Consider the following 26,537-nt stretch of genomic DNA (forward strand, 5'->3'; position numbering starts at 1 on the left):
ATACGATTTTTGCAGGGAAAGTTTTCTCCCAGATGTCTCTTGTTGGGATATTGATCAGGAAGATAACAACAGTTTCCCAGCACAGGGAGTTCAAGTGGATCCTAATCACCTCCCATTGGTAAAAGGGGAACAGGAGGAACAAGTATTCCAGTTTTATTGGCTGGATGCTTACGAAGATCAGTACAGCCAACCAGGTAATCATGCCTAAGATAGCCATTGGCCTTCATTACAGAGCAGCACCATTTCCCTTACATACTTAGTAACTGTCATTGGCACAGGATTTACCCTCAGGTACGTGCATTGTAGGAGAGCAGGGTTCGTTTAGTGTTAAGTGCGTTAGCCTCCCCGATGGCGAGGAGATGGGATGTGAATACTTAAAGATGCTCATTCTAGCCAGGCACGGTGGTGTATACCTGTAATCCTAGTACTTTGGAGGCTGAAACAGGAGGATTGCATGTTTGAGGCCACCCTCAGCTACTTAACTTAGCGAGACTCTATTTCAAAATAAACAATAAAAAAGGCTAGAGGTGTAGCTGAGGTTGAACATTCCTGGGTTCCATATCCAGTAACACACACACACACACATACATACACAGACACACACACACACACACACACACACACACACAGACACACACCCACAAATGCATCTCCCAAAATTCAGTTACATGTGGGTTTGGAATATGTGTTTTTAGTTCACCATTGATGCATCTAAAATGATAGGAATATTCTTCCAATGGAACCAGTCATTAATTTGTCTCTTCTTTCATCGAATTGTACACCTTTTGTGTCAGGCACTAAGATGGGTTGAACAAGGTGGACACATTTCCTGTACAATAATGGAGGTTACGTTCTAGTGAGGTGGGAGCAGGTGAGAGAAATCAGCAGTAAATAAGAGACACTGATAAATGATGTAAGGGAAATTAGTTGGAGGATGGCCAGGGAAGGCCGGTCGTGAGAGATGACCTTTTTGGGCTGAGATGTGAGACATATTCAGAGTGGAGGAAAGAGCATTGCAGCTTAAGCCGGTAAGTGGAAAGGCCTGGCGAGAAGAATGAGGTCTGTGGTTGTAGCACAATTGCCTAGTGACTGGATTGATCTGCCATGAAGTTGGAGATAAAGGTGAAGGCCAGACCAGGTTGGACCTTGAGAGCCAGTCAAGGAGTTTGAATCTTATTCCAGGAACAAAGGGTAGAGGGAACAAAGTCTCTTATTTACTGCTGATTTCTCTCACCCGCTCCCACCTCACTAGAAGGTAACCTCCATTATTGTACAGGAAATGTGTCCACCTTGTTCAACCCATTTTAGTGCCTGGCACATAAGGTGTACAATTCGATGAAAGAAGAGACAAATTAATGACTGATTCCATTGGAAGAATATTCCTACCACTTTAGATACATCAATGGTGAACTAAAAACACATATTCCAGGAACAAAGTGCTAGAGGGTATTAAGTGCAGAGGATGGTGGTCTCATAATTGAGTTTATGAAAAAAATTGTTTTTTGGTGTTGGGGATTGAATTGAGCCCAGGGGCATTCTGCCTCTGAGCTACACCTTCAGCCCTATTTTATATTTTGCTTTGGAACAGGGTCTTCCTAAATTGCTGAGGCTATCCTTGAACCTGCAGTTCCCCTCCCCAACATTCCAAATGCTGGAATTACAGGCATGTGCCATCAGACTGAGTTTATGTTTTAGCAGGGACACTGCGATTTGTGTGGAGAATAGGCTGTGTGTGTGTGTGTGTGTGTGTGTGTGTGTGTGTGTGTACATACATATGCGGTGGCTGGAGTTGGGTATCATGGGAATATGGAAAGAAGCCCTGGAGATCAGTCAGTCTAGGTGAAGGTGCTAGTTACTTGGACCTTGGTGGTGGGGGTGGGGGGTGGTGGAATGAAGGCATTTAACATGTGTTTTGACACGAACTTTCATTTATTTAAAATTTATTTTAAAAATTTTTATGTCGATCATATTGAAAATGGCATACATTGGCTGGGTGTGGTGGCGCACGCTTGTAATCCCAGCATTCTGGAGGCTGAGACAGGAGGATCGAGGTTTGACGACAGCCTCAGCTACTTAGTGAGGCTCTTTGCAACTCAGTGAGAGTCTATTTCAAAATAAAGAATAAAAACTAGGGCTGGAGGTGTGGCTCAGAGGTAGAATGCCCCTGGGTTCCAGCCCTAGTACCGCAAAAAAAAAAAAAAAAAAAAAAAAGAAAAGAAAAAAGAAAATGGCATACATTTAGACTGTCACAAACCTTTTGATGGATTGGATTGGATTGGGGGCTTTGATAGTAAGGAGGAATCAAGACTGATTCTCAGGTCCTTCTAATGAACTAGTACTGTGACTTCTCAACTTACAAAAAGAAGAGAGAGGGGATTGAAGCAAAGTCCCTTCCAACAAGAGAACAAAAAGTATTCTCGCCAAATGTGGTGTGCATGTCTGTAAGCCCAGTACTTGGGAGGCTGAGATAGGAAGATGGCAAGTTTGAGGACAGCCTCAGCCACTTAGCGAGACTCACAGCAACTTAGTGAGGCCCTGTTTGGAAAAAAAAAAGTGGACTGGAAGTGTAGCTTGGAGGTAAAATATCCCTGAGTTCAGTCTCCAAAACTCCTTCCCCCCAAAAGCCTGTTTTCTCTTAAGAATTCATAGGGTTGACCTTCCAGTGAGAGAGCTGGCTATTCCTTCTCTGTAGGGGAAAAAAATCACTGAAGAGGAGACTGGAATGCCCTTGCTAGAGCAGAATTGACTCATTCCATTTTGAACAAAGATAACTGTTAGAAAAGACGCTCCTTGATTTTAACAGATATCTTTCCTGTGGTTGCTTTTGAGCCCATTCCCTTTTAACCAAATTGAATATGTCTTATTTCAGTTCTTTAGGACAACGTTTTAGAAGTTTAAAAATCACATCCAAAGCGTGGTGGATGCTGAGGCTGGCGGATGGCAGATTCATGGCCAGCTTCAGCAGCTTAGTGAGACCTTGTTTCAGAATAAAAAATAGCAAAATGGTGCTGGTGGTCTTATGCTCAGAGGTAGAGTTCCCCTGGGTTCAACCCTTAGTACTAAAAACAAAACAGAAATAATAGCCTTCTATCTTGTAAGAGAAACAATAGCCTTCTTTCTTTGTGAAAAGGAGTTTTTTATTTTCTTGTTTTGTTCACTTGTTGATACTCTTAATAGTTTACAGGGCATTATTTCACAGGGTAAGGATCTACTAATGTACCATACCATTCACTATGGTAGCCACTGGCCACTTGTAGCTTTTTAAATTTAAATTAATTAAAATAAAATACAAGTTAAAGTTCAGTTTCTCAGCTCATAACCACCTTTCAAGTGCTCAGTTGCCACGTGTGCCAAGTAACCATTGTATTAGATGGCTCAGATACAGACAGATATATTAATCACAGAGTTTTTTGTTGGAAGCCAGGCATGGTGGCACATACCTGTAATCTCAGTACTTAGGAGACTGATACAGGAGGATCACAGGTTCAAGGTCAGCCTCACCAACCTAGCAAGACTCAGCAACCTATAGTGATCCTGTATCAAAAAGCAAAAGGAGGGAGGGCTGAGGGCAGAGGTAGATGCTTCTGGGTTCAATTTCTAGTTCCACACACACACAAAAAATTGAGGTACTAAATCTCTTCTTGGTCTGTCATCCTAATGTTAAGGTAAATGAAATTTCCAGTGCTGAAGAAGGCCTTGGAGGTCTGGCCTACTTATTCATTTAGCAGGAAACTAAGGCTCTAAAAGTTGGCTCTTTAGTAGCAGCAGTCTGGCTTCTTCGCCTTAGTCCACTCTCTGCTGTTCTTTGGTACTTTGCAAGTTGTGTTCTCTGCAATGGCACATCTTTCTGTTTCTGGTGCCAAGGGGTTAAATAAAATAGCTTTAAAAAGTGCTTTAATCTCAGGGTTGTACAGTTTCATCAGGATCGTAGGTAATGATCACTGAGCTCTGGTGAAATCAATGCAGCTAATAAAAACGAAGTACTCCCAAAGACCCTGTTATTGTTTCTCACTTTCTTACAGATTCTAAGTCAGTCAGTTGTTGCTGAATGCGCCATAATTATGAAAAGAATCTTACTCTTTGCATATGGGAAGATATCCTGTCTTGATTATGACTTTTTCAAGGTTGAATAATCCTGACTGCACCTGGCTTCAGCTAGCAACTTTGGGGGGAATGTAATCTTTGTTTACCATGATCTTTTTGTGGCAAATGAGGCATAAACAGTGTCAAATGTGTTGCATGAAGTGCGATATTAGTTTGACTGTAAAATGAGCTATTTGAATCTTTGAATCCAATATTAGGGTCTTTATTTTTCTTTGCATGGAATTTTGTTTTTCTATCTTTAACTGTTGTGAGGATGACTTCTCATTTTCTGAGCTACTGTGATTTTTTTTTTGTTTAAATCATCCCCATAGTCCGCCCTTCCCTCTCCCGCTACTCCCCACCCCCGCTGGCTGAAAATCACTTAACTCTTGTAAGAATTTTAATCATCGGCAGAAATGAAAATCTTTAGTCTTATTTCTGCCAGGACGAGTGACAAAAGGAAGCACTGATGAGCTGTCTTGTGAGCCGAGGGTAACTGGCCTTGTGAACAGCCTTTGCATGTGCCAGAATTTTCTTTTTGTCTCAGATGAGTGGTTGTGTTTGGTGGCTATGTTGATTACTGCTGTCTAATTCAGGGAGTCCAGGATCCTGCACAGAGATCATCTCTTGGATTGATCATCAGATCTTTGGAATCCTTTTTTGTTTTTACAGTACTGGGGATGGAACCCAGGGGCATTCTACCTCTGAGCTACACGCCCAGCCCTATTTTTTATTCTTTATTTTTTTGAATCAGGGTCTCACTGAGTTGCGAAGGGCCTCACTAAGTAACAGGCTGTGCGCGAACTGCGATCCTCTGGTCTCTGCCTCCCGAATGTGCGCCACCATGCCCGCCTTGAAATCCTTTCTTGATGGCTAATTTTCAAGAACAATGACTCAGTTTCTAGAAAGGCATGTTTTTACTTTGTGGTCTATATTACTGGGGGATCTCAAAAGGAGAGTGTCTATTGATTTTGTTGCTAAACCATTTGTTAAGTTGAAACAAGAGATAGGAACATTATAAATATACCTAGTCAGATGTCTTATGTAGCTTGTGAGATAGAAAGGGTAAAATGAGGCCGGGTATGGTGGCGCATACTTGTAATCCCAGCATTTGGGAGGTGGAGACCAGAGGATCACGGTTTACAGACAGTCACAGCTACTTAGCGAGGCCCTTTGCAACTCAGTGAGACCCTGTTTCAAAAAATAAAAATACTGACAGGCGTGGTGGCACACACTTGTAATGCCAGCATTTGGGAGGCTGAGACAGGGGATTGCAGTTCGCAGACAGCTTCAGCTACTGCTTAGTGAGGCCCTTTGCAACTCAGTGAGACCCTGTTTCAAATAAAGAATAAAAAATAGGGCTGCAAAAAAAAAAAAGAAAAAAAAAAGAAAGGGTAAAATAAGTTATAGTAGGCCTTATTAGGGGATATTTATATTATATAGAATAAGAGATATACAATGAATTGTTCCCCCAAATACATTTTACATATAGAAAAATAACTGATATTCAAGTGTATCAGCATACATGAATATTGTTTCTTTTTTTTTTTTTTTGCGGTACTGGAGATGGAACCCAGGGGCATTCTATCTCCGAGCTACACCCCCAGCTCTATTTTTTATTCTTTATTTTGAAACAGGGTCTCACTGAGTTGTAAAGGGCCTCACTAAGTAACTGAGGCTGTCCGCGAACCGCAGTCCTCCTGTCTCAGCCTCCCAAATGCTGGGATTACAAGCGTGCGCCACCATGACTGGCTGGATATTGTTTTTTTAAATCAGTAAATTCAAGTGCTAAAAAATAAATTCAGAATTACTATATTCTCTGATTTGTAAGTTTCCACAAGAGACTTAAATAGCATATTTATTGGAGAATAGTTTTTGTGTCTCTTTATTTGGGAAATCCTGTGTAGAGAAAGTATTTATACCAAGTTAGAGAGTTATTTTATCTCTTTTCTCCCAGTGGCCATAGATTTTACAACTATGATAGCGTAGCATGGCATAAGTATCGAGTAAAGAACTAGTCTTAGCCGGACGTGGTGGCACATGCTTGTAATCCCAGCATTCGGGAGGCTGAGACTGGAGGATCACGGTTCACGGACAGCCTCAGCTACGAGTGAGGCCCTCTGCAACTCAGTGAGACCCGGTTTCAAAGTAAAGAATTAAAAAGGCATGGGGTATAGCTTGGAGGTCGAATGCCCCTGGGTTCTATCCCCAGACCCGTAAATAAATAAATAAATAAATAAATAAATAAATAAATATAAAGAAATATTTCACTTAAAAAAAAAAACTAGTCTTAGAGAGGGGCCAGCAGATACATATTTGCTGTCAAAATAAGTTACTACAAAGGCATAAATGTGTGGACATATTCAGAGAGCCTGTGCATTTCTCCTTTGCTTTGTTGTAATTGAAATATTTTCTTTTGAGTTTTCAGTAAAATTTTTCCTTATTCTTTTAGGTGTGGTGTTTCTGTTTGGCAAAGTTTGGGTTGAAAGTGCCAAGACCCATGTGAGCTGTTGTGTCATGGTGAAAAACATAGAGCGAACACTCTACTTCCTTCCCCGAGAAATGGTAAACCTTAGTGATTAGCTTTTAGTTTTCAGTAATTGTATATGGCGCACATTCTGTGTTCTGCCAACCCTATCCTTCAACAGGATAGCAATTCTCCACAACCCTGCTTCTTCTTTTTTGTTGCCTTCTTGGTGACCACTAATTGTTAACAGCTCCTTTTAGAGGTTGGGAGAATTGGAAAAATGGAGTAAAACTTACTTTTTCAACTTGAAGTGTCTGATTTTTAACCTATATTGCCGTCACCATCTTTATCTCATCTTTGATGATGCCTTGGGAGGAATTGGCTTTTGGGTTTAGTACTTTTTTTGGGAACTGTGTGTTTGAATTCATCTGTAAGACTGCCATTAAATGTTTAAATGGGTGAGGATAAAACCAGATTGAGACTTGGCTTCTAGTGGTTGGGAATATCTTATGTACAAATTTTTTTCTCCCTTTATTTTCCTCTCTGTGGGAAAACAGAAAATTGATCTAAATACAGGGAAAGAAACAGGAACTCCAGTTATGATGAAGGATGTTTACGATGAATTTGATGAGAAAATAGCAACAAAATATAAAATTATGAAGTTCAAGTCCAAGGTTTGTATTTGGTGGTGAAATTTTTCTAGCTCTCTTTGTTCATTTCCTGATTTAGCAAATAATTTTTGTATATCCACTTCATACAAAATGTCTTCTGTCTAATTGTAACTCAGAATGGAAATCTCATAAGTACAAAAATAAAAATGGTATATTAGATTTATAAAAACATTCTTTTTAAAAAGCTTATAAAATAATGGTCATAAATTTGTATGTAAAGTTAACTCAGCAAATTAATTGCTTCAAATGCTTACATGTCTAATATTTTTATTCTGAAATGGAGAAGAAACTTTCAAATTTGTCTATATTGTTTATTGCCAATATATTTTGGTTAGAAGGTTAATTAAGGTTTTCCTTTAAAAACCAGGGACTATGATGCTATTTTTGATAGATTGAAAACATTCATATGCTATGTATGATAAATTGCCTTGATTTTGGTGGAATATTGATGCCTTTGGTTATAATTGTGGGGTTCATAGCCCACTCAAAATACTGGCTATTCATAGTGATGGCAATAAAGGGAGGATTGGGTTGCTAAAAATAAATAACATTCCTAACTCTTTGAGCTTCAAATTAGAGCAGAATTGTGCCTTTAAAATTCCAGAAACAATGCACAAAGCTCTGGGTTTGATGCCCAGCACTGCAAACAAACAAACAAAAACCCTGAAATTCCAGGATTAATGTGGTATAATGGTGAAGAGCATAGGTGCTAGGGCCAGGTTTCTTGTGACTTTAAGTCCGAGCCCTGCTGCTTACTAGTATGTGACTGTGGGCAAGTGCCAAGTGACTTCTCTGTGCCACTTTATTTGAGAAACAGGGCCCTATTGTAAGAGTTGTTGAAAGGGTTAAATCAATTCATTTTGGGTGATTAGAACAGCATGTGACACATAACCAATACTCAGTGCATATGGGCTATAATTACCATGTTAATTGTTTATTCTAGCAAGATGGAGTCACTTCATATTGAGTAGCAAATTATTTTTATTTTGAGAAAGGGTCTCAATAAATTGCCCAGGCTGGCCTCCATCTCACAGTCCTCATGCTGGGATTACAGGTGTGTGCCATTGTTAAGCTTGTGGCAAAAAGCTTAACGCATTAACATTGTAAAAAATTAAATCTTTTATTGCTACTCTTTTAATCCAAGTATTTCTAAGTTCTCTGGTGTCCAAGAAGTCCATTTAGCATTTTGTCACTGGGTGTCTTAGTCCTGGTTAAAAGAAGATAGGATGGCTTTATTTACCCTTGTGTTCTATAAGGATGCTGTGTATATAATATTAGCCAATTTGATTTTCAAAACCAGTTTTTTGTCTTAATGATTTTTAAATACCTACTTATCCAGATAGTGGAAAAGAACTATGCTTTTGAGATACCTGATGTTCCAGAAAAATCAGAGTACTTGGAAGTTAGATACTCGGTAAGTCAAACAAAGAAAATGAATGAGTTTTGGTTGAGAATGCCATTTTTCTATTTGTGAACTTTCAACTGACTTTCAATTGGGAGTATTGGCAGGGCTACTCAGTCCCACAGTTCATTGAGGTGGACTTCCAGTAAGGAATAATTGAGATGGATACAATGAATTTTAAGTACCTAGACTACAGGTTATACTGCTTTTCTCTGCTTTCAAGTGTGTACCTTTAAGTAAATAAGTTGAAACAGCACAACTGTGTGTCAAGTGGAATGAATGCCACATGATGGAGTTGGAAATCATTAGTCTTGAAGTGTCTCTAGTGAGCAGTGGAAAGGTGAGAGAGGAGTGTCGGTAGCATCGTCACAGTGCTGCTCTTGCTCTTATGACAGGCAAGGTCATTGCCGCAGGGTGTTAATTAACTGGACCTTAACCTCTTTTTACCTCTGTTCTAGTGTTTTGATCCCATGATGTTGGAAAAGGGAAACTTTTAAGAAATGTTTTTGACAGTGGTGATGAAAAGTACCACGGAAACATTTTCAATGAGTCCTACTTTATTGCTTTCATTCTGCTAATGGAGTGGTACTTACTTGGCTATTCTTTATCAGTGAGGCATGTACAGTTCTGGACAGAAATTCTCTCTTGGGGGAGCTTCTTGGCCTATTTTTCTTCTAATGGGTGTCATCAAGATGCATTATTTTGTCATTGTGAATTGTTTTTGTTTCCTACTGTGAATTGTTTTGGATTTCATTTGTGGCAAATTACATTTCATATGTATCAAAGGGGTTTCTTCTGGTGCTTCATAGAGAGGCTTTTGTTTATTTCAAATATAGACTTTGGAAAATGTGAAGTAATAGTTTTAAACAAAAAAGATTTTTTTTTTTTTTACCTTCTTCAGGCGGAAATACCACAGCTTCCCCAGGATTTGAAAGGAGAAACTTTTTCTCACGTATTTGGGACCAACACATCCAGCTTAGAACTGTTCCTGATGAACAGAAGGATCAAAGGACCTTGCTGGCTTGAAGTAAAAAATCCACGTAAGGAAAACTTAGTCACAGTGCAAAGTAGCCTGCTGGTAGATTTTTAAAGGGAATTTAAGGAATTGGTCTATTTATTGTAGTGTCTGCTTTCTTTGTGTTTCTTTCTCCAAGGTTTTCCTTGAGTGGTTATCGGGAATACATTTGGAATACTTAAGTTGTGTAACGCCTGGTAGTTTCGTCTGAGAGAGGCCTTATTAGCATAGGCAGCTGTTTGGGGTGCATCCCTCTGTATGCCGTCGTTTGTAGGTACTTCAGGCCTGCCTGATACAGCCCAGCTGTTCTCCACAGTCAACTGCTGACTTTTGCAGGGGAGGAGAATTACTACTCAATGTACATAGTGCTTATTTGGCCGGTTACTCCGTTAGGTTTTGTTTTAGCACTTCTGTCTAAGTTACTGTGTTTTATCTTCATGAATCTCTTAAAATGATTTGTCATTCCTTCAAGGCAGTGTTTTTTAAAACCTATTTTGAGTCCTAAATTCCTTGGAGCATCTTATAAAAGCTATGGACTTTTTCCAAAGACAGTGAACATATATGTATACAAGTGCACACACATAGAAATGCATACTACCAGTAATGCCGCTTGTTTTTAGATAGATGTCAGGTCATTCCTATTGGAAGATAGGATTGAAGTATATCTCAGTTAATCACACATGTCATAATTATAGTACTTTTTCTTTTTGAGTAGCTCTTGATGTATTGTATCTCTTCTTTTTTTTTTAGAGCTCTTGAATCAGCCAATCAGCTGGTGTAAATTTGAGGCAATGGCTTTGAAACCAGACCTAGTGAATGTAATTAAGGATGTCAGTCCTCCTCCACTCGTAGTGATGTCTTTAAGCATGAAGACAATGCAGAATGCAAAGAACCATCAGAATGAGGTAAAGAAATGGGGCAGATTTTGTACTTATTCCTTTGATGCAATATTTGCCTGAACTTGAACAGCTTTTTTTTATAAGAGAAAGTTGTTCATTTTGGAGGGAAAGAATGCTAATTCACTACCAAACTCCACACTGGAGAATGAATTGAATTTGTCCATTATTGCAGATTTTTTAAAGGACTTAAATTGCTGGAAATATTTTGCTTTGTTTTTAAAATGGATACAGAGAGAATAATACAATGAACTCTCTATACCAATCACACACATTCAGCAGTTAGCAAGATTTTGTGATGCTTGTTTATCTCCCTTCCCTTTTTTCCTCATGAGGTACTTTGGAGCCAGTCTCTGACATTGTGTCATTTTACCCCTGTATGCCTTGATATACTTCTCTCAAAACCTGCTTATCTGCCGGGCGTGGTGGCGCACGCTTGTAAGCCCCGCACTTGGGAGGCTGAGACAGGGGGATCACACAGGTTCAAAGCCAGCCTCAGCTACTTAGTGAGGCTCTCAGCAACTTAGTGAGACCCTGTTTCCAAGTAAAATATAAAACAGGTCTGGGAATATAGCCCGGAGGTAGAAAGCTTCTGGGTTCTAACCCCAGTACCACCAACCCCCCCAAAAAAAACTGCTTATCTTTATATATACCATGGTTAGCATACCTAATAAAATTAACAGTGATTCCCTGATAACATCCAAAATCCTCAGTACATATTTACATGACTCAGTTTCTCAGTGTCTTTTAACAGTGGGTTTGTTTGAATCAGGATTCATATAAGATTCACAGATGGCATTTAACTTTAATGACTCCTCTATCTCTTTTTAGTTGGAAATAGCTCCCACATACCTCCTTCAGTTTTTGTTTTTTTCAATGACGTTGAATCATTAAAGAATCATATTTTTAAAGACCCTATTTTTTCTTTTTTTTGCCGTACTGGGGATGGAATCCAGGGGCATTCTACCTCCAAGTTGTACCCCCAGCCCTATTTTTTATTCTTTATTTTGAAACAGGGTCTCACCGAGTTGCAAAGGGCCTTGCTAAGTAGTAGCTGAGGTTGTTCTCGAACCTGTGATCCTCCTGTCTCAGCCTCCCCAATGCTGGGATTACAAGCATGCGCCACCACACCCGGCTTACTGAGACCCTATTTCAAAATAAAAAATAAAAATAGGGCTGAGAGTATAGCTCAGAGGTAGAATGTTCCTGGGTTCCATACACACACACACACACACACACACACACACACACACACACAGGGAGAAAAATGTCATTTTTGGTTGTCTCATAGAATGTCCCGTTTTGTGTATTGGTTTTCTTTGTTGTGATTTACTAGACTTATTGCTCTTACCAGAGGTGGGCAAACAGTGCCTGTGAGCCAACTTCAGTCCTCTACCTGTTTTTGTTAATAAAGTTTCTTTGGAACACAGTTTGACTTCAACTGCTTTCACCACAGTAGTAGAACCTGGTAGCCATGACAGAGACCATAGGGCTTGCATAATTAAAGTATTTGCTGTCTGGTCCTTTACAGAAATAGTATGTCTACTTTTTCTCTATCCCTCATATTCCTTTATGCTGTAAGTTAGCTTGAAGGGATGAATTAGATTTAAGTTCAACTTCCTTAGCCAAAATACTGTATGGGTGGTGCAGTGTACTTTATATTGCATCACCCTGGAACACACATAGTGTCTAGTTAAGCTGTCATTAATGAGGCTCTGATTGAACAGTGGGTTCACATGGTGATAACCATTGTAAATTTCTCCATCAGCTATTCATCTCAAGTAAGGTTTTTTAACTTTGGTACTATAGCTGTCTGGGACTGGGTATTTCCGTATTGTAGGTGGCTGTCCTTTGCATTGTGGGCTGTTTAGCAGAATCCCTGGCAAGGTCACCTCCTGCTAGATGATAGTAGCATCCTTCCCCACTAGTTACGATTATTCAAAAATGCCTCCTGCCATTACCAAGTATCCCTCAGGGACAAGGGGGTAAGATTAGCTCCAAGTGAGAACCACCAGTCTAATGGCTTCATAACATTAGTCATTTTACCTGAAGTAATTTCATTAGTAGTTGTAAAATGGTGATTTTCTAATTCTGTCCATGTTCAGGAGTTAAATTTTTCTGTAACATTAACTTTTATTTTTTTAACCAGTATTATTTGGTTATACTGTAATGATTTTTTCAGGGAACGTGGGATAAATGTTTCTCTTACATTGTCAATTTTCATAGTAGGAGGTAGAGGACCTACATTATATATATTATATACATGATGCATTATTTATTAATATATTTTTATGATGTTTCCTCTTTTTTGACTATTGTATGAACACATGGCTACGTGTGTGTATTTCCTTATGTTTTAATCTGTTGCATTTGTTATTATTACTATTTTTTTTTTTTGAGATGGGGTCTCACTATGTTGCCTGTGCTGGCCCTGATCTTCTAGGGTTAAGTGATCCTCCTCCCTCAGTTTTCTGAATAGCTGGGAATACAGGTGCACGCCAGCGTACCTAGCTTATTGATTGATTGTATTTTTTGATGCTTATATTTGTTCACTCTCGCCAATAAGAGTTTCTTTTTGTTTGCTTCTAAATTGTTTTGACATTGATGGGGGTCTTTTTCAAATAGCACTTTGACAATATTTTCACTTTTTTTCTTTTAATACGTGATTCGATCTTTATTTTTGGTAGTGCTGGTGATTGAATTAGGGCATCATGGGTGCGAAGCTTGTGCTCTATCACTGAGTTACACCCCCAGCTTCTTATCTTAATAATATAGTTGATGGTCAGAGTTAATAGTTAATGGTGTTTGGGAAAGGTTTAATTAGTGCTTAGTGAAACTAAAAAGAAGTAGCCATTCCCTAGTGCTCAGAGCAAGGTTTCCACAGACCATTTATTAATTAAAAATAGAGCTCTGTGGAGAAATGACTGACTCACAGCAAGAAATATAGAGCATTCTATAGGACAAAAAGCTACAATGTAAATTGTAGGTAAATGATAGCTGGGGCAGTGTTGTGGCTTTAGATTTACATATCAGTCACTCGGGAGAGTATGAACTCTGATTATTGAAATTGAAATAATTTGGAAAACATGAAAATTGTGTTTTGCCTATATATATATATATATTTTTTTTTTGTAGTACTGGGGGTGGAACCCAGGGGCCTTCTACCTCCAGGCTACACTCCCAGACCTATTTTATATTTTATTTGGAAACAGGGTCTCACTATGTTGCTGAGAGCCTCACGAAGTAGCTGAGGCTGGTTTTGAACCTGTGTGATCCTCCTGTCTCAGCCTCCTAAGCGCAAGGATTACAAACGTGCGCCACCACGCTCGGCTGATATTTAGTGATTTTAAGAAATTGCTGTTAGCTGGGCGTGGTGGCGCACGCTTGTAATCCCCGCGCTTGGGAGGCAGAGACAGGAGGATCGCGCAGGTTCGAAGCCAGCCGCGCGTGCTGGCTTAGGAGACCCTGTTTCCAAATAAAAATGTAAAAATAGGTCTGGGGATGGAGCCTGGACGTAGAAGGGCTTCCAGGAACCCCAGTACCACCAAAAATAAAAAAAAGAAATTGCTGTTAATTGTACTAGGTGGAATAATTGTATTGCAGTTATATTTATGAAATTTATATTTGAGAGAAACAATTTTCAACAGGGTGAGATTTTGTCTCTGAGAGGACATTTGTCACTATCCGGAGCCATTTTTGGTTGTCATAATTCATGAGTGGGGGATAGAGGAGAGGGAGTACTGGCACTTAGTGGTTAGAGGCTGGTATGGTGCTAAACATTCTATAGTGTGCCAGTGTTCCCAAGGAAGAATCATTTGGCTTCAAGTGTCACTAGTATGGAGGTTGAAAATCTTGTTTCAGGTATTCATTCTCAAGTATTTCTGGATAAAATGATAGGTCTGGATTTTGCTTCAAAATAATCTGAGAGAAAGTAGGAAGCATGTAGGGCTATAAATGAGTTGATAGATGAAATTGGATAATGGGTATATGGAAGTTAATATTATTCTATTTTCTTCTATTTTTAATTTATTTAAATATTTTCATCATAAAACATTAAAGTGGCCAGGTACAGTGGCGTGTACCTATCATCCCAATACTTGGGAGGCTGAAGCAGGAGGATCATCGATTCGAGGTCAGACCCAGCAACTTAGCAAGACCCTTTTAAACATACAAAATAAAAGGGCTTGGGGGGTTTATGTTGGAGGAAGAATGCCCCTGGGTTTAATTTCCCAGTGCCAAAAAAAATAAGTGTTCATATATACTAACATATGTATATATGTGTAGCTTTTCAATTTTTGGAGGTTTGGGTAAGAATATAGAATATATAGTAGGCATCGGGTAAGTGATTTTCCTCCCTCTTTTCTTTGCAGATTATTGCTATGGCAGCTTTGGTCCATCACAGTTTTGCATTAGATAAAGCACCCCCACAGCCTCCCTTTCAGTCACACTTCTGTGGTATGTATTTTTTCAAGTTGGTTTACTAATAGCTTGATTTCAGTTTTTTTCCTTTTCAGCTATTAGATTAGTGATTTTTTTTTTTCAAAAATTGTTTTCAAGAATAGCGTATAATTGTTAAAGTTTTTTTTAGCTGTGGAAACTAAGTTTTATTGGTCAAAGTTTTATGTGTGATGAGTTCAGATTTCAAAGAATAAGTGAGTGCTGCCGGGCGTGTTGGTGCACACTTGTAATCCCCGCGCTTGGGAGGCGGAGACAGGAGGATCGCACTGGCTTAAGAGACCCCATTTCCAAAAATAAAAAAGTATAAAATAGGTCTGGGAGTGTAGCCCGAAGGTAGAAGGGCTTCCAGGAACCCCAGTACCATGGAGAAAAAAAAGAGTGTTTACCTATTTGGTAGGCGTTACAGTAGTATCAAATTGGAATTGTTGTGGTGCATAAAGTTGAGTAGGTGAAACAATGCCATAAGAACTCTGCATGTGTGTTCAAGGAATCAATCTCCGAGGAGGATACGAATATATTTTAGGTTGAGAGCCAGTTAAATACATTTTTGTTTAACAAAACGTCAGGATGGGGGAATCTATCTTGTTTCCTGAGGTCTTTTTCAGTCCAGAACCAGAGATTCACTTGGGCATCCTCTTGTGTCTGGTTTCTCAGGTCTTAGAAAAAAGGTACTAGGAAACATGCAGAGAAGAGTGTGAGGTATGGTTACTGGGAAGTTTTAGAGATATGGTTACTGGGAAGTTTTACTCCTTAAATGAGTGGAACATTTGGAACAAAATGATCACAGTGTGGAAAATATGTGGAAAAGAATAGTCATTAGCTTGTTTCAGCATGCATTTGTTCATTCCCTCTGTGTGCATAGCTGTTGTTACAGCAAAGAACTTGTGGTATAGTAGAGGGAGCTTTGGTCATTTTCCCCAACTTCCAGAAGGTCGAACTGAGTTCTTCTGTTGTATCCTGGTTGAGGCTTTGGTGGTGATGGGATTACCTTTGGGTAAGAATAATGTGGTCCTTCATTTTGACTTTGATGGGTAGCAAATGTTTGATCAACACAGTTTTAACAATTGTAGGGGCATTGAGTTCTGTGCTTGGCTATTTTTTTGAGGCCCAACAATGTGACCCATGGAAGTATTTTCCCTTTTAACTTTTTAGGGATTGGGGGAAATTCTATATTTTTTAATACATGGTCCATTTGGAAACATGCAATCTCTGTGTACCTGGAATTGGACTAAGATTCATGTTGTAATCTTTTCTTTCTTACAGTTGTGTCTAAACCGAAGGACTGCATTTTTCCGTGTGGATTTGTAGAAGCCATTAAGGAAAAGGTAAAGAACCCATTATTTCTTCTAAATACCAAGTGTCTATCTGAAAAGGGTAGATTAGTAGAAAAAGGCTGGTCTATACTTTATGAGATATATTTTTTCTAGATTGGTTATTGCATTGACCCTTTAAAATATATTAGAAATGTAAAACTAGAGATATTATTTAACAATATTTAAATGTTTTACCCCCTGAAAATAATGGAATTGTACATTGTATTAGTAGATGAATAGGCTCAAACCCACTTTCAAATTGCTTAAAGGGAAGCAGTTTCAAAATGAATGATCAGGTAATTACTGTCTTGAGAAGGTATTGGTTTAAGCCCCTCTCCAGCTTGAAGGATACAGGGAAGTTGGGAATATTGTGGGTATTCAAGGGCCATGTATTGGCAAGGTTGACATGGGCTGCCCAGTATTGATCAGTGATCTTGAAACTCTCAGTGTGTACTCCGTGAAGAAGTTTTCTTGGGCTGTTAATGAAATGGCAGGGGAGTAATGCAGTGCAGTGAGTTTTTCACAAAGGTAAATGTATTCAGTGTAAAGAATTTTTCTGAAAGGGAAAGCCGTTTATTTCATGAAGATATGGTGGTGATATATTTGTAAATTTTGTTTGTTAATGTCCTCACTGGACAAAAATCAAATGATAAGCAACCATGTTAGGTGCCACGTATATTATCTTAAATTGATTCGAAAAGTCTAGTAATTGGGGATACTATTACATTAGGCTATCATTCATGACATGCCCTGAATTACTTATCCAAGTAAAATGACCTAGGAAAATTTTCTTAAGAGTCAAACTGACATTTTTAAAACCAAGCTAGTTATAGAAAGCATAGAGCTATCAACTTGTAAGAGATTTTTTAATAAGAACAGATGTAATACCTGATTCATATTCAGAAATCCAGGAGGAAGCCTTTTGTATGGAGATATATTTTATTTATGCTTAAGACATTTGTAACTCTTAAACAGGTGTTTGTTTTTAGTCTAGTTTTCATTTATCAGTTTGCATACCACCATTTGAGAATAGTTTATACAAATCTTGGGATTTCTTTCCCTGATAGATAACATCAACAGTGAAGTCTACCAGGGATTTATATAGGAGAGTAAGTAATGTTTTCGCAAAGAACTCTGATTTATACACTTTAAAATGTGTGCAATGCACAAACATGTCTCTGTGGAAGGACATTTCTGCTCTTGATGCTGCTTAGCACTTAAAATTTTGCTTTTTTCATGTGCATATTATTAGAATGAGATCCTCAGAGACTTTCTGCAATTATTATTGTTAAACCTCAAATCAGAAATTCATTGCTACGTTTGCTTTTGAAATGGGTAGTCTACAGCCATACCACCCTGAACGCGCCCGATCTCATCTGAAATGGGTAGTGTCTTTTAACCCTAGGAAATTTTACCCTGGTTCAATAAGAAACCAAGATACAGTACTTTAAAGAATCAGTGCTGACTGGTGTGTGCTTTTTGAACAGAATGTGAAGGTTGAAGTTGCTGCAACAGAAAGAACACTGCTAGGTTTTTTCCTTGCAAAAGTTCACAAAATTGATCCTGACGTCATTGTGGTGAGTATATGTTTGATCGTGTTTTTTTTTTTCCAGTGTGACTTTATTGGTAACTTGCCTTTTTAATTGGTTATTTACTTTTGAGCATCAAAGAATCTTTTCAGAGTGAAATGACCCTATGTACTGGTAAGAATTGCTATACTTCCTGCTACTAGGAAGGGGAAAATATCCTAGCCTACTACAACGTAGGTGTTTGTTTTTTTCTTATAAAAAAGCAGCCCTTGTCAGCCATGGTGGGCACGCACTTGTAACCAGAATTTAGGAGGCTGACAGAGCAGGATCACAGGTTTGTGGCCAGCAATTTAGTGAGACCCTCAGCAACTTTAGCAAGATCATGTTTCAAAATAAAAACATCCAGAGGTATGACTCAGAGGTAGAAGACCCCCGGGTTCAATCCCAGTACTCCCGGAGCTCCCCCCCCCCAAAGAAAAGCAACTGATTGTGGAATATTCCAATTATCTATACTTGATGAGACCAGCATATCAGTAAATAAGTATCTTCAGAGTTTTTGCCTAGTATCCCAGTTGTATAAGTCATTAGGAGTTAATTCCCTTGGTTTCATGCATATCACAGAACATAAGTATCTTTTTTTATGAAGTGAGTGTATCTCTATGACATATTCCTTTGAGAGCTCAGAGCTAGGGATTTTTTTCTTTTGACAATTTGGCATGTTCCTACTAGACAGTGAAAAGCTAATAATTTATTGAATCGTTTTGCCCCAGTTCCTAGGAGTCATAAAGCAACATTATACTTTTATGTATCCTTTGACCTTCCTTTGTGTGCTTGATAAGAATGCTTACTTTTGTCGTCTTTCTGCGTTAATAGGTCAAATTATATTGTTTTTATTTTTAGAGGAAAATAGACTCTAAATGTTTGGTTGTTTATTTATTGACTGATTGTACTAAGGCTCGAACCCAGGGTCATTCTGCCTCCAAGCTACACCCCCAGCTTTTTAATTTTTTATTTTGAAACAGGGTCTTGCTAAATTGCTAGGGATCTCACTAAGTTGTCGAGGCTGGCGTCCAACCTATGATCCTCCTGTCTCAACCTCCCAAGTACTGGAATTACAGCCGTGTGCCACCATGCCCAAATCAAGTGCCTATATTTTAAATGTGATCTCAGTTATTTGTTTACATTGAAGCCTTACAAAAATGTTTGCCATATCCTTCAGTTTCATTTTTATTCTTGGATAAGTTATATGGCCTTGTATAACTAATGTCCTGGAAGCCTGGGGAATTTTGCCAAGGTCTGTACCCATGTCCCTTATGTTATTTTTTCAAAATCTATCTTTAAAGTGCTAAGAAGAATTCATAGTTCTCTGGTGCTCTGGCTTAACACTAGGCCCACACCCAGCCTCTGATAGCAGTATTTTAGGCCCCAAGAAAATGTCATGGAGCCTAGGATACCTGGCCTGGTTTAGGATGTTAGAGTCGTATCTACAAGGTAGATGTAATAGAATATTGACATAAGTTTGGGTCCCTAATATCAGGCATGATAATTTGAAAACAAGATTGTCTCATGTCCTTTGGGTCTTTTAATTTAATGGAGAAAACTGCCTTAAATATATAATGGTATATATGTTTTTATGTAGTGGCAAAATATATGTAACATAAAATTAATCATATTGACTGCTTTTGGGTATACAATCAGTGGTATTGAGTACATCATCCATCTCTGGAACTATTCATCTTCTACAGAGGAAACTCTAGATACATGAGCTCTTCATTTTTCTAGCCCCAGGCAACTACCTTTTACTTTTTATTTTTTCAGTATTCATCTACTCTAACTGGTAGTATGTATTTTTAATTAAAATTAGCCAGGTGTGGTGGCTCACGTTTGTAATTCCAGTACTTGGGAGGCTGAGACAGGAGGATCCGGCTTTATGGCCAGCCTCAGCTACTTAGTGAGGCCCTTTGCAACTTAGTGAGAACCTGTTTTAGCCAGGCGTGGTGGCGCAATGCTTGTAATCCCCCGCACTTGAGAGGTGGAGACAGGAGATCGCGCTGGTTCGAAGCCAGCCCTGCTGGCCTTAAGAGACCCTGTTTCCAAAAATAAAAAAGTATAAAATAGGTCTGGGAGTGTAGCCCGGAGGTAGAAGGGCTTCCAGGAACCCCAGTTCCACCAAAAAAAAAAAAAAATTGGGCTGGGGGTGTAGCTTGGAGGTAAACTGCCCCTGGGTTCAATTCCCAGTAAAAAAAAATAGTAACAAGCATATATATTTATTGATTGTAATTATTTTGAGCCTCGTTAATTTTTAATAAACAGTTATGTTAACAGTTTTATTAGGAACTTTTTATAGAAATGAAATATATGGTTGTATTTTTGAGTTATTTTCATTCTGTACAGCTTTGTTTCCTTTTTTTAAGTTTCTTATTTGAACTATTCACTGGTATTTTGTAGCATATTGATTAAGGGTATAAATCATTAGTATTTGAACTCAGTTTTTTTTTTTTTTTTTTTTTGGTACTAGGGATGGAACCCATAGGCATTCTACCTCCTAGCTATATTCCCAGCCCTATTTTTTATTCTTTGTTTGGAAACAGGTTCTCACTAAGTTGCAGAGGGCCTCACTAAGTAGCTGAGGCCGGCTGCAAACTTGCGATCCTCCTGTCTCAGCCTCCCAAGTACTGGGATTATTAAATGTGTGCCACCTCACCTGGCTGAACTCAATTTTAAAAGTAGAAACCAAATGTAGTTTCTGAATTTCCTATGAATTTTTTTTTATTTTGGCTGGTACTGGGGTTCCTAGAAACCCTTCTACCTCTGGGCTACACTCCCAGACCTATTTTTATATTTTTATTTGGAAACAGGGTCTCTTAAGCCAGTGAGGCTGGCTTCGAACCAGCACCATCTTCCTGTCTCCGCCTCCCAAGCGCAGGGATTACAAGCGTGCGCCACCACGCCCAGCAAAATCTTTTTTAAATTGTCATGCAGCACAGGCAGATTCTCTTTGTTTTTTTAAAATTTATTGGTGCATTGTAAACATACATCTTAACGAAGTACAAGATGGTAGAGGCATTTATGCACACATCACTCATTTAGCCCTTCCCCAATTCCCACCCCATTCCGTCCCCCTCCCTCCTTTATGCTAAGTGAGATTAATCAGTCACAAAATAAAAAATTGGATGCTTTCCCTAATATGCGGAGCTAGGGAGAAAAAGGGTCATAGGAGGAACTCTCGATGAGGAAGGAGAAACCACATATGAGCAAATAAGGTGACCTGAGGGGGCTGGGAGTGGGGGCAGAGGGAAATTCTCTAATGTACACGATTTACAAACATACCAAAGTCCATCACTAAGATTCTGTTTTTAAAGAAGCACAGTGTGATTGTTTGACTACAGCCTTTACTGATCATGTAAAAACTATGGGGTGTTAAAATTTACATTTGCCGCTGAGATTGTGAGGCATGAGCTGCAAATGAGAAAACATCATGTGAACCTTGCATCAATTAGTTTGAAATAAAGTTTATTCCAGCAATCTGCTCAGCAGCCTTGTTAATGTCAAGGCTAATGAATGCTGCTGATGAACAGATTCCTGAAGAAGAAAGGACCCCCAATCGGAGGTAAGCTCATGATGTCTTCAATTAGAGACCAGAAAAAGAAAGGGCAAAGAAATTCTGTGCATTTGAAGATAAATCCTCTAATTTGAGTTTGTTATAATGTTATTGGCTGCCTTCTTTTTCTGACTAGGGTCATAATATTTATGGATTTGAACTGGAAGTGCTACTGCAGAGAATTAATGTGGGCAAAGTTCCTCACTGGTCCAAGATAGGTCGACTGAAGCGGTGCAACATGCCAAAGCTCGGGGTAATAATAATTTACAAACTCTTACTGCTTTATTTGACTTTTTGTATGAGGTAATTACCAAGGATATGCCACGTATTTTCGAATAGGAATTGGTTGTCATAGGAACTTTTAGTATACTTTAACTTTTGCACTCAGTGTCTGTCTTTTCCTTTGAATCCATCATTTTTTTTTTGGAAAAGTTGCTGTTAATTTTTGAAGCTACCAGAGTTTCGGAATAGGGAGCAGACTCAGGACACACGTGTTATTTTCCCTTTGGCATTCCTGAAGTGATAACCCTTAGGGTAGTGTTGCAGGGTTCAGGAATGGTTGAGTATTACATTCAGGAGGAAGCTGGGAAGACTGAATGGAAGGGAGCTGATACTGAATAACAAAACAGCGGCCTTAAGTGCTTTCTGTTACAGTCACTTCTCATAGTCCTTCCAATTTTGCTTGATACACATCCTTACAAGGGTAGCAGAACTTGTTGAAGATCATATGTCTAGCAAGGGGAGGACGTGAGATTTGAATCCAGGTCTGCCCGACTCTTACAGCCCACGTGTTTTCTATTCTACCCGCTGCTCTATTTGTGGAAGTTGTAGTTGGTTTTGTATTCAGCATCTTCTTCCTAAAACTGATCATTGCTCAGTGCTCGAAATCTTACTTTACCTAAATCTTATAAATAAAATGAGCATGTTAGCTCATCTTAACTTAGGAATCTGTACCTTTTCCAATGCTGTTTAGAGGATTCTTTTGGTGTTCTCTAATACCAGAGTTGGGGAGATTACTCTTTTTCTATTCCTAGTTTTAGTTTTAAGGTTTTTTTTTTTTTTTGCGGGTCTGGGGATAGAACCCAGGGGCATTCTACCTTTGAGCTACACCCCCGCCCTATTTTTTTGGGGGGGGTACTGGGGTTCTTGGAAGCCCTTCTACCTCCAGGCTACACTCCCAGACCTGTTTTTTAATATATATATATATATATATATTTTTTTTTTTTTTTTGAAACAAGGTCTCTTAAGCCAGCGCGGCTGGCTTCGAGCCTGCATGATCCTCCTGTCTTGGCCTCCCAAGCGCGGGGATTACAAGCATGCGCCACCATGCCCAGCAAGTGAAATTTTTTTTTTTTTTTTTGGTTGTACTGGGGTTCCTGGAAACCCTTTTACCTCCGGGTCACACTCCCAGATCCATTTTTATATTTTTATTTGGAAACAGGGTGTCTTAAGACAGCGAGGCTGACTTTGAACCTGTGCGATCCTCCTGTCTCCGCCTCCCAAGCGCGGGGATTACAAGCGTGTACCACCAAACCCGGCCCTGCCCTATTTTTTATTCTTTATTTTGAAAGAGGGCCTCACTAAGTAGCTGAGGCTTTCCTTGAACTGAGATCCTCCAGTCTCAGCCTCCCGAATGCTGGTTAAGGTCATTATTAATACCTTATCCAAACACTTGCTTAGCCAATTTCATATTCTCTTCAAGTTTTTTTTTTTTTTTTTTTTTTGGTGGTATTGGAGGTGGAACCCCCCAGGGGCTTTCTACCTCCAGGCTATATTATTCCCAGACCTATTTTTTTCTATATTTTTATCTGGAAACAGGGTCTCACTAAGTTACTGAGAGCCTCACTAAGTTACTTGTGTGATCCTCCTGTCTCAGTTTCCCAAGTGCAGGGATTACAAGTGTGTGCCACCACATCTGACTCAAGTTGTTTTTTATATGGTGTCTTCTCATTGAAGTCTGTCCCAATTACTTGTTTTTTTTTTTTTTTTTTTTTTTTGTGTGTGTGTGTGTTTGTGGTACTAGGGATTGAACCCAGAGGCATTCTACCCTGAGCTATGTCCTAGCCCCCGTTTAATTTTTTTTTTTTTGAAACAGGGCCTCACCAAGTTGTGGAGGGCTTGCTAAGTTGCTGAGGCTGGCTTCGAACCTGTGAGCCTCCTGTCTCAGCCTCCTAAATACTGGGATTACAGGTGTGGGCCACCATGCCCAGTTCCAGCCACCCTATTCATGGTGAACTTCCTCCAGATTTCTTGTCCTTCCCACACTGCTTTCCTTTCTTTGCCCTATATTTAACCTCCTAAAACTCTGTAATTTCTTGTTTATGTTGTTGCTTTTTTCTATATATCTCAAAAGAGGTCAGTAATCTTTTTTATTTTGTTCACTGCTATATCCTTAAAACTGTCAGATACATTGTGTTAAGAGATATTTGATTGATAAATGGAAAAATGAGTATTTCATCACTTTTAATTTTTAGGGCCAGCTTTAAAGTAGGTTAGAATAGAATGTCTTCAATATCTGCTCTTTCATGGGATTTTCTTTTTGCCCTCATCTTGTAGAGCCGGGGTGGATTTGCTGAAAGGAATGCTACCTGTGGCCGAATGATCTGTGATGTGGAAATTTCAGCAAAGGAATTGATTCATTGTAAAAGCTACCATTTATCTGAACTTATTCAACATATTTTGAAAACTGAAAGGGATGTAATTCCAGTGGAAAACATACGAAATATGTACAGGTATAATCCTGGATTCGTCAGAATCCCTCTGTCTTGAAACTAGCAATAGCAGGATGCCACTGCTCTCCTTAGGCTAGAGGGACATGAGCCATTGGTACTATGGAACAGGAAATTATCTGTGTTTGTGTCACTATCACCACACCCATTACTTTTATTTATTTTTTTAATTAAAAAAAATTTTTTTTGCGGGTCTGGGGATGGGACCCAGGGACATTCGACCTCCGAGCTACATCCCCTGCCCTATTTTTTATTCTTTATTTTGAAACTGGGTTTCACTGAGTTGCAGAGGCCTCACTAAGTAGCTGAGGCTGGCTGCAAACCGCGATCCTCCGGTCTCAGCCTCCTGAATGCTGGGATTACAAGCGTGCGCCACCACATCCAGCGCCCATTACTTTTAGATTTGAGCTAGTTTACCTCTTGAATTAGTCTGATTTGAGCAGTTCATCTCCCTCACCTTGATGTTTTCTCATTGTAATTGGAAATTGATATGAATTTAGATTTCTGTCCTTATTTCATTTATTCAGGAAGTAGTCTAGATATTTTGGAAGTAAAAAACTGAACAATTACTAAGTTTCTCTTGTGGTGCTAGAGATTGAACCCAGGAGCATTCTACCTCTGAGCTACACTTCTAGCCTTATTTTATTTTTTATTTGGAAACAAGGTCTCAGTAAGTTTCTGAGGGCTTTGCTGCATTGCTGAGGCTGTCTTCGAATTTGTGATCTTCTGTCTCAGCCTCCTACATACTGGAATTATAGGCCTGTGCCTAGCAATTATTAAATTATTTAGAGAACTTTACTTTTTATTTTTTTTGTAGGTTTTTGTTACCTCTCTGGTCACTTTTCATGCTTTTCTGCCCAGTTCTCCTGAGTTCTTGGACTGCTGTTTTTTGACTGTGCTTCCTCTTTTGGTAATCTAATCAAGTCTTGAAAAATTAAAGACCATGTGAGGCTGGTATCTCTCACTTGTGTATAATCAACTTAGATGTCCCGCTCTGAATTTGAGACTCCATTTGAGTTCCAAATTTGAGTCTGTCCTCTGTCTGACTTGATGTCTTATCAACTTTATGATTGGTCAGAACTGAGCTCCTGGTCTTTTTTTGTAGTCATTCCCTATTAAATTAATGGCATTTTTTTTGTAGTCATTCCCTACTAAATTAATGGCAATTCTTAATTTTTCCATTACCACTGGAAACCTTTAGAATCACCCTCTGCCCCAAATCTATGAGGCATTCTTGATTCTTTAATATCCTACAGTAGATCGAACAGAAATAGTTAAGATCCATCAGATCCTGGTAGGAATTCTCTCACCTCCATTTTCTAAATATATTCACCTCTCACCATAGATTTTTGCCTCTGTTGGCCCTATCCTGGCCCAAATCACCATCCTCTTTCCCCTGGATCACTGTGTGTCTTAGTCTGTCTTCTCTTGCTCATAACAGGATACCAGAGACTGGGTAAGTTATAAGGAAAGGAGATTTACTTTTTTACGGTTCTCAAGGTCTAAGCTTGAAGGCCCACCTTCTTGTTGGCAGAGTCTGGAGGTGATGTACAGTGTCACCAGCTGAAAGACAAAGAGTACATACTTGTATCCTCAGGTCTCTCTTACCTTTTAAAATCACCAGTATTCAAGCACGGGGGCTCAAAGGTCCCAATTTTAAATACCTTCGTATTTAAGTTACCACTCTCCTAATACCTCACAATGGGGATGAAACTCCAACCCTGGTTTCAGAGGGAACAATTTTTAAACCTTAGCACCGAGTCTTATATACCAGTCTCTTTGCTTTTGCCCATGCTTTCTTGTGGTCTTATTTTCAATCCAGGACCAAAGTTATCCTGTGAAAATTAAGTCAGCTCAAAATCTCCCAGTGACTTTGTTTCATTTTGGATAAAAAACCGAAGTCTTGTATTTTGTCTTACTGGGTCTTGCACCATGTGTGTCTGTGCTGTTGACTGTCCTGCTGCAGCCTCCATCATTCTCATTCATATTCATTCTCTCTCTCTCTCTCTCTCTCTCTCTCTCTCTCTCTCTCTCTCTCTTTGTGGTGCTGGGGATGGAACCCAAGGACATTCTACCTCTGAGGGACACCCCCAGCCCTATTTCATTATTCTTTATTTTGAAACAGGGTCTCACTGAGTTGCAAAGGACCTCACTAAGTAGCTGAACCTGTCCTTGAACTGGGATCCTCCTGTCTCAACCTATAAATGCTGGGATTACAAGTGTGCACCACCACGCCTGGCTCCAGCATTCTCTTTGATCCAACTATATTGATGTCCTTCCATGTCCTGGTGCTGCCAGATTTATGCCCAGGTCAGGGCTTTTGAATGTGCCATTTAGCCTGCCTGGAAGGCTCTTCCCTTTTATACCCATCCA

At 39.2% G+C, this 26,537-nt stretch overlaps 1 protein-coding gene across 3 annotated transcripts in view; it reads left to right on the forward strand.

Annotated features, from left to right (window-relative positions):
• Positions 1–26,537, forward strand: part of POLA1 (DNA polymerase alpha 1, catalytic subunit) — a gene marked incomplete at both ends in the record, with an annotated part of 345,550 nt that overhangs the window by 24,479 nt on the left and 294,534 nt on the right. For 2 of the 3 annotated variants that reach the window (XM_080718511.1, XM_080718512.1), the window contains 11 exons: positions 16–194; positions 6,536–6,648; positions 7,108–7,228; positions 8,565–8,635; positions 9,525–9,663; positions 10,389–10,543; positions 14,905–14,989; positions 16,256–16,317; positions 17,793–17,882; positions 21,572–21,688; positions 23,992–24,167. In XM_080718511.1, the coding sequence (XP_080574637.1) occupies positions 16–194; positions 6,536–6,648; positions 7,108–7,228; positions 8,565–8,635; positions 9,525–9,663; positions 10,389–10,543; positions 14,905–14,989; positions 16,256–16,317; positions 17,793–17,882; positions 21,572–21,688; positions 23,992–24,167 (1,308 nt within the window). The remainder of the gene's footprint in view (positions 1–15; positions 195–6,535; positions 6,649–7,107; positions 7,229–8,564; positions 8,636–9,524; positions 9,664–10,388; positions 10,544–14,904; positions 14,990–16,255; positions 16,318–17,792; positions 17,883–21,571; positions 21,689–23,991; positions 24,168–26,537) is intronic. The other variant, XM_080718513.1, reaches the window with a different exon arrangement.

Source organism: Muscardinus avellanarius (genome assembly GCF_963383645.1).
Source record: "Muscardinus avellanarius genome assembly, chromosome: X".
Taxonomy (NCBI): domain Eukaryota; kingdom Metazoa; phylum Chordata; class Mammalia; order Rodentia; family Gliridae; genus Muscardinus; species Muscardinus avellanarius.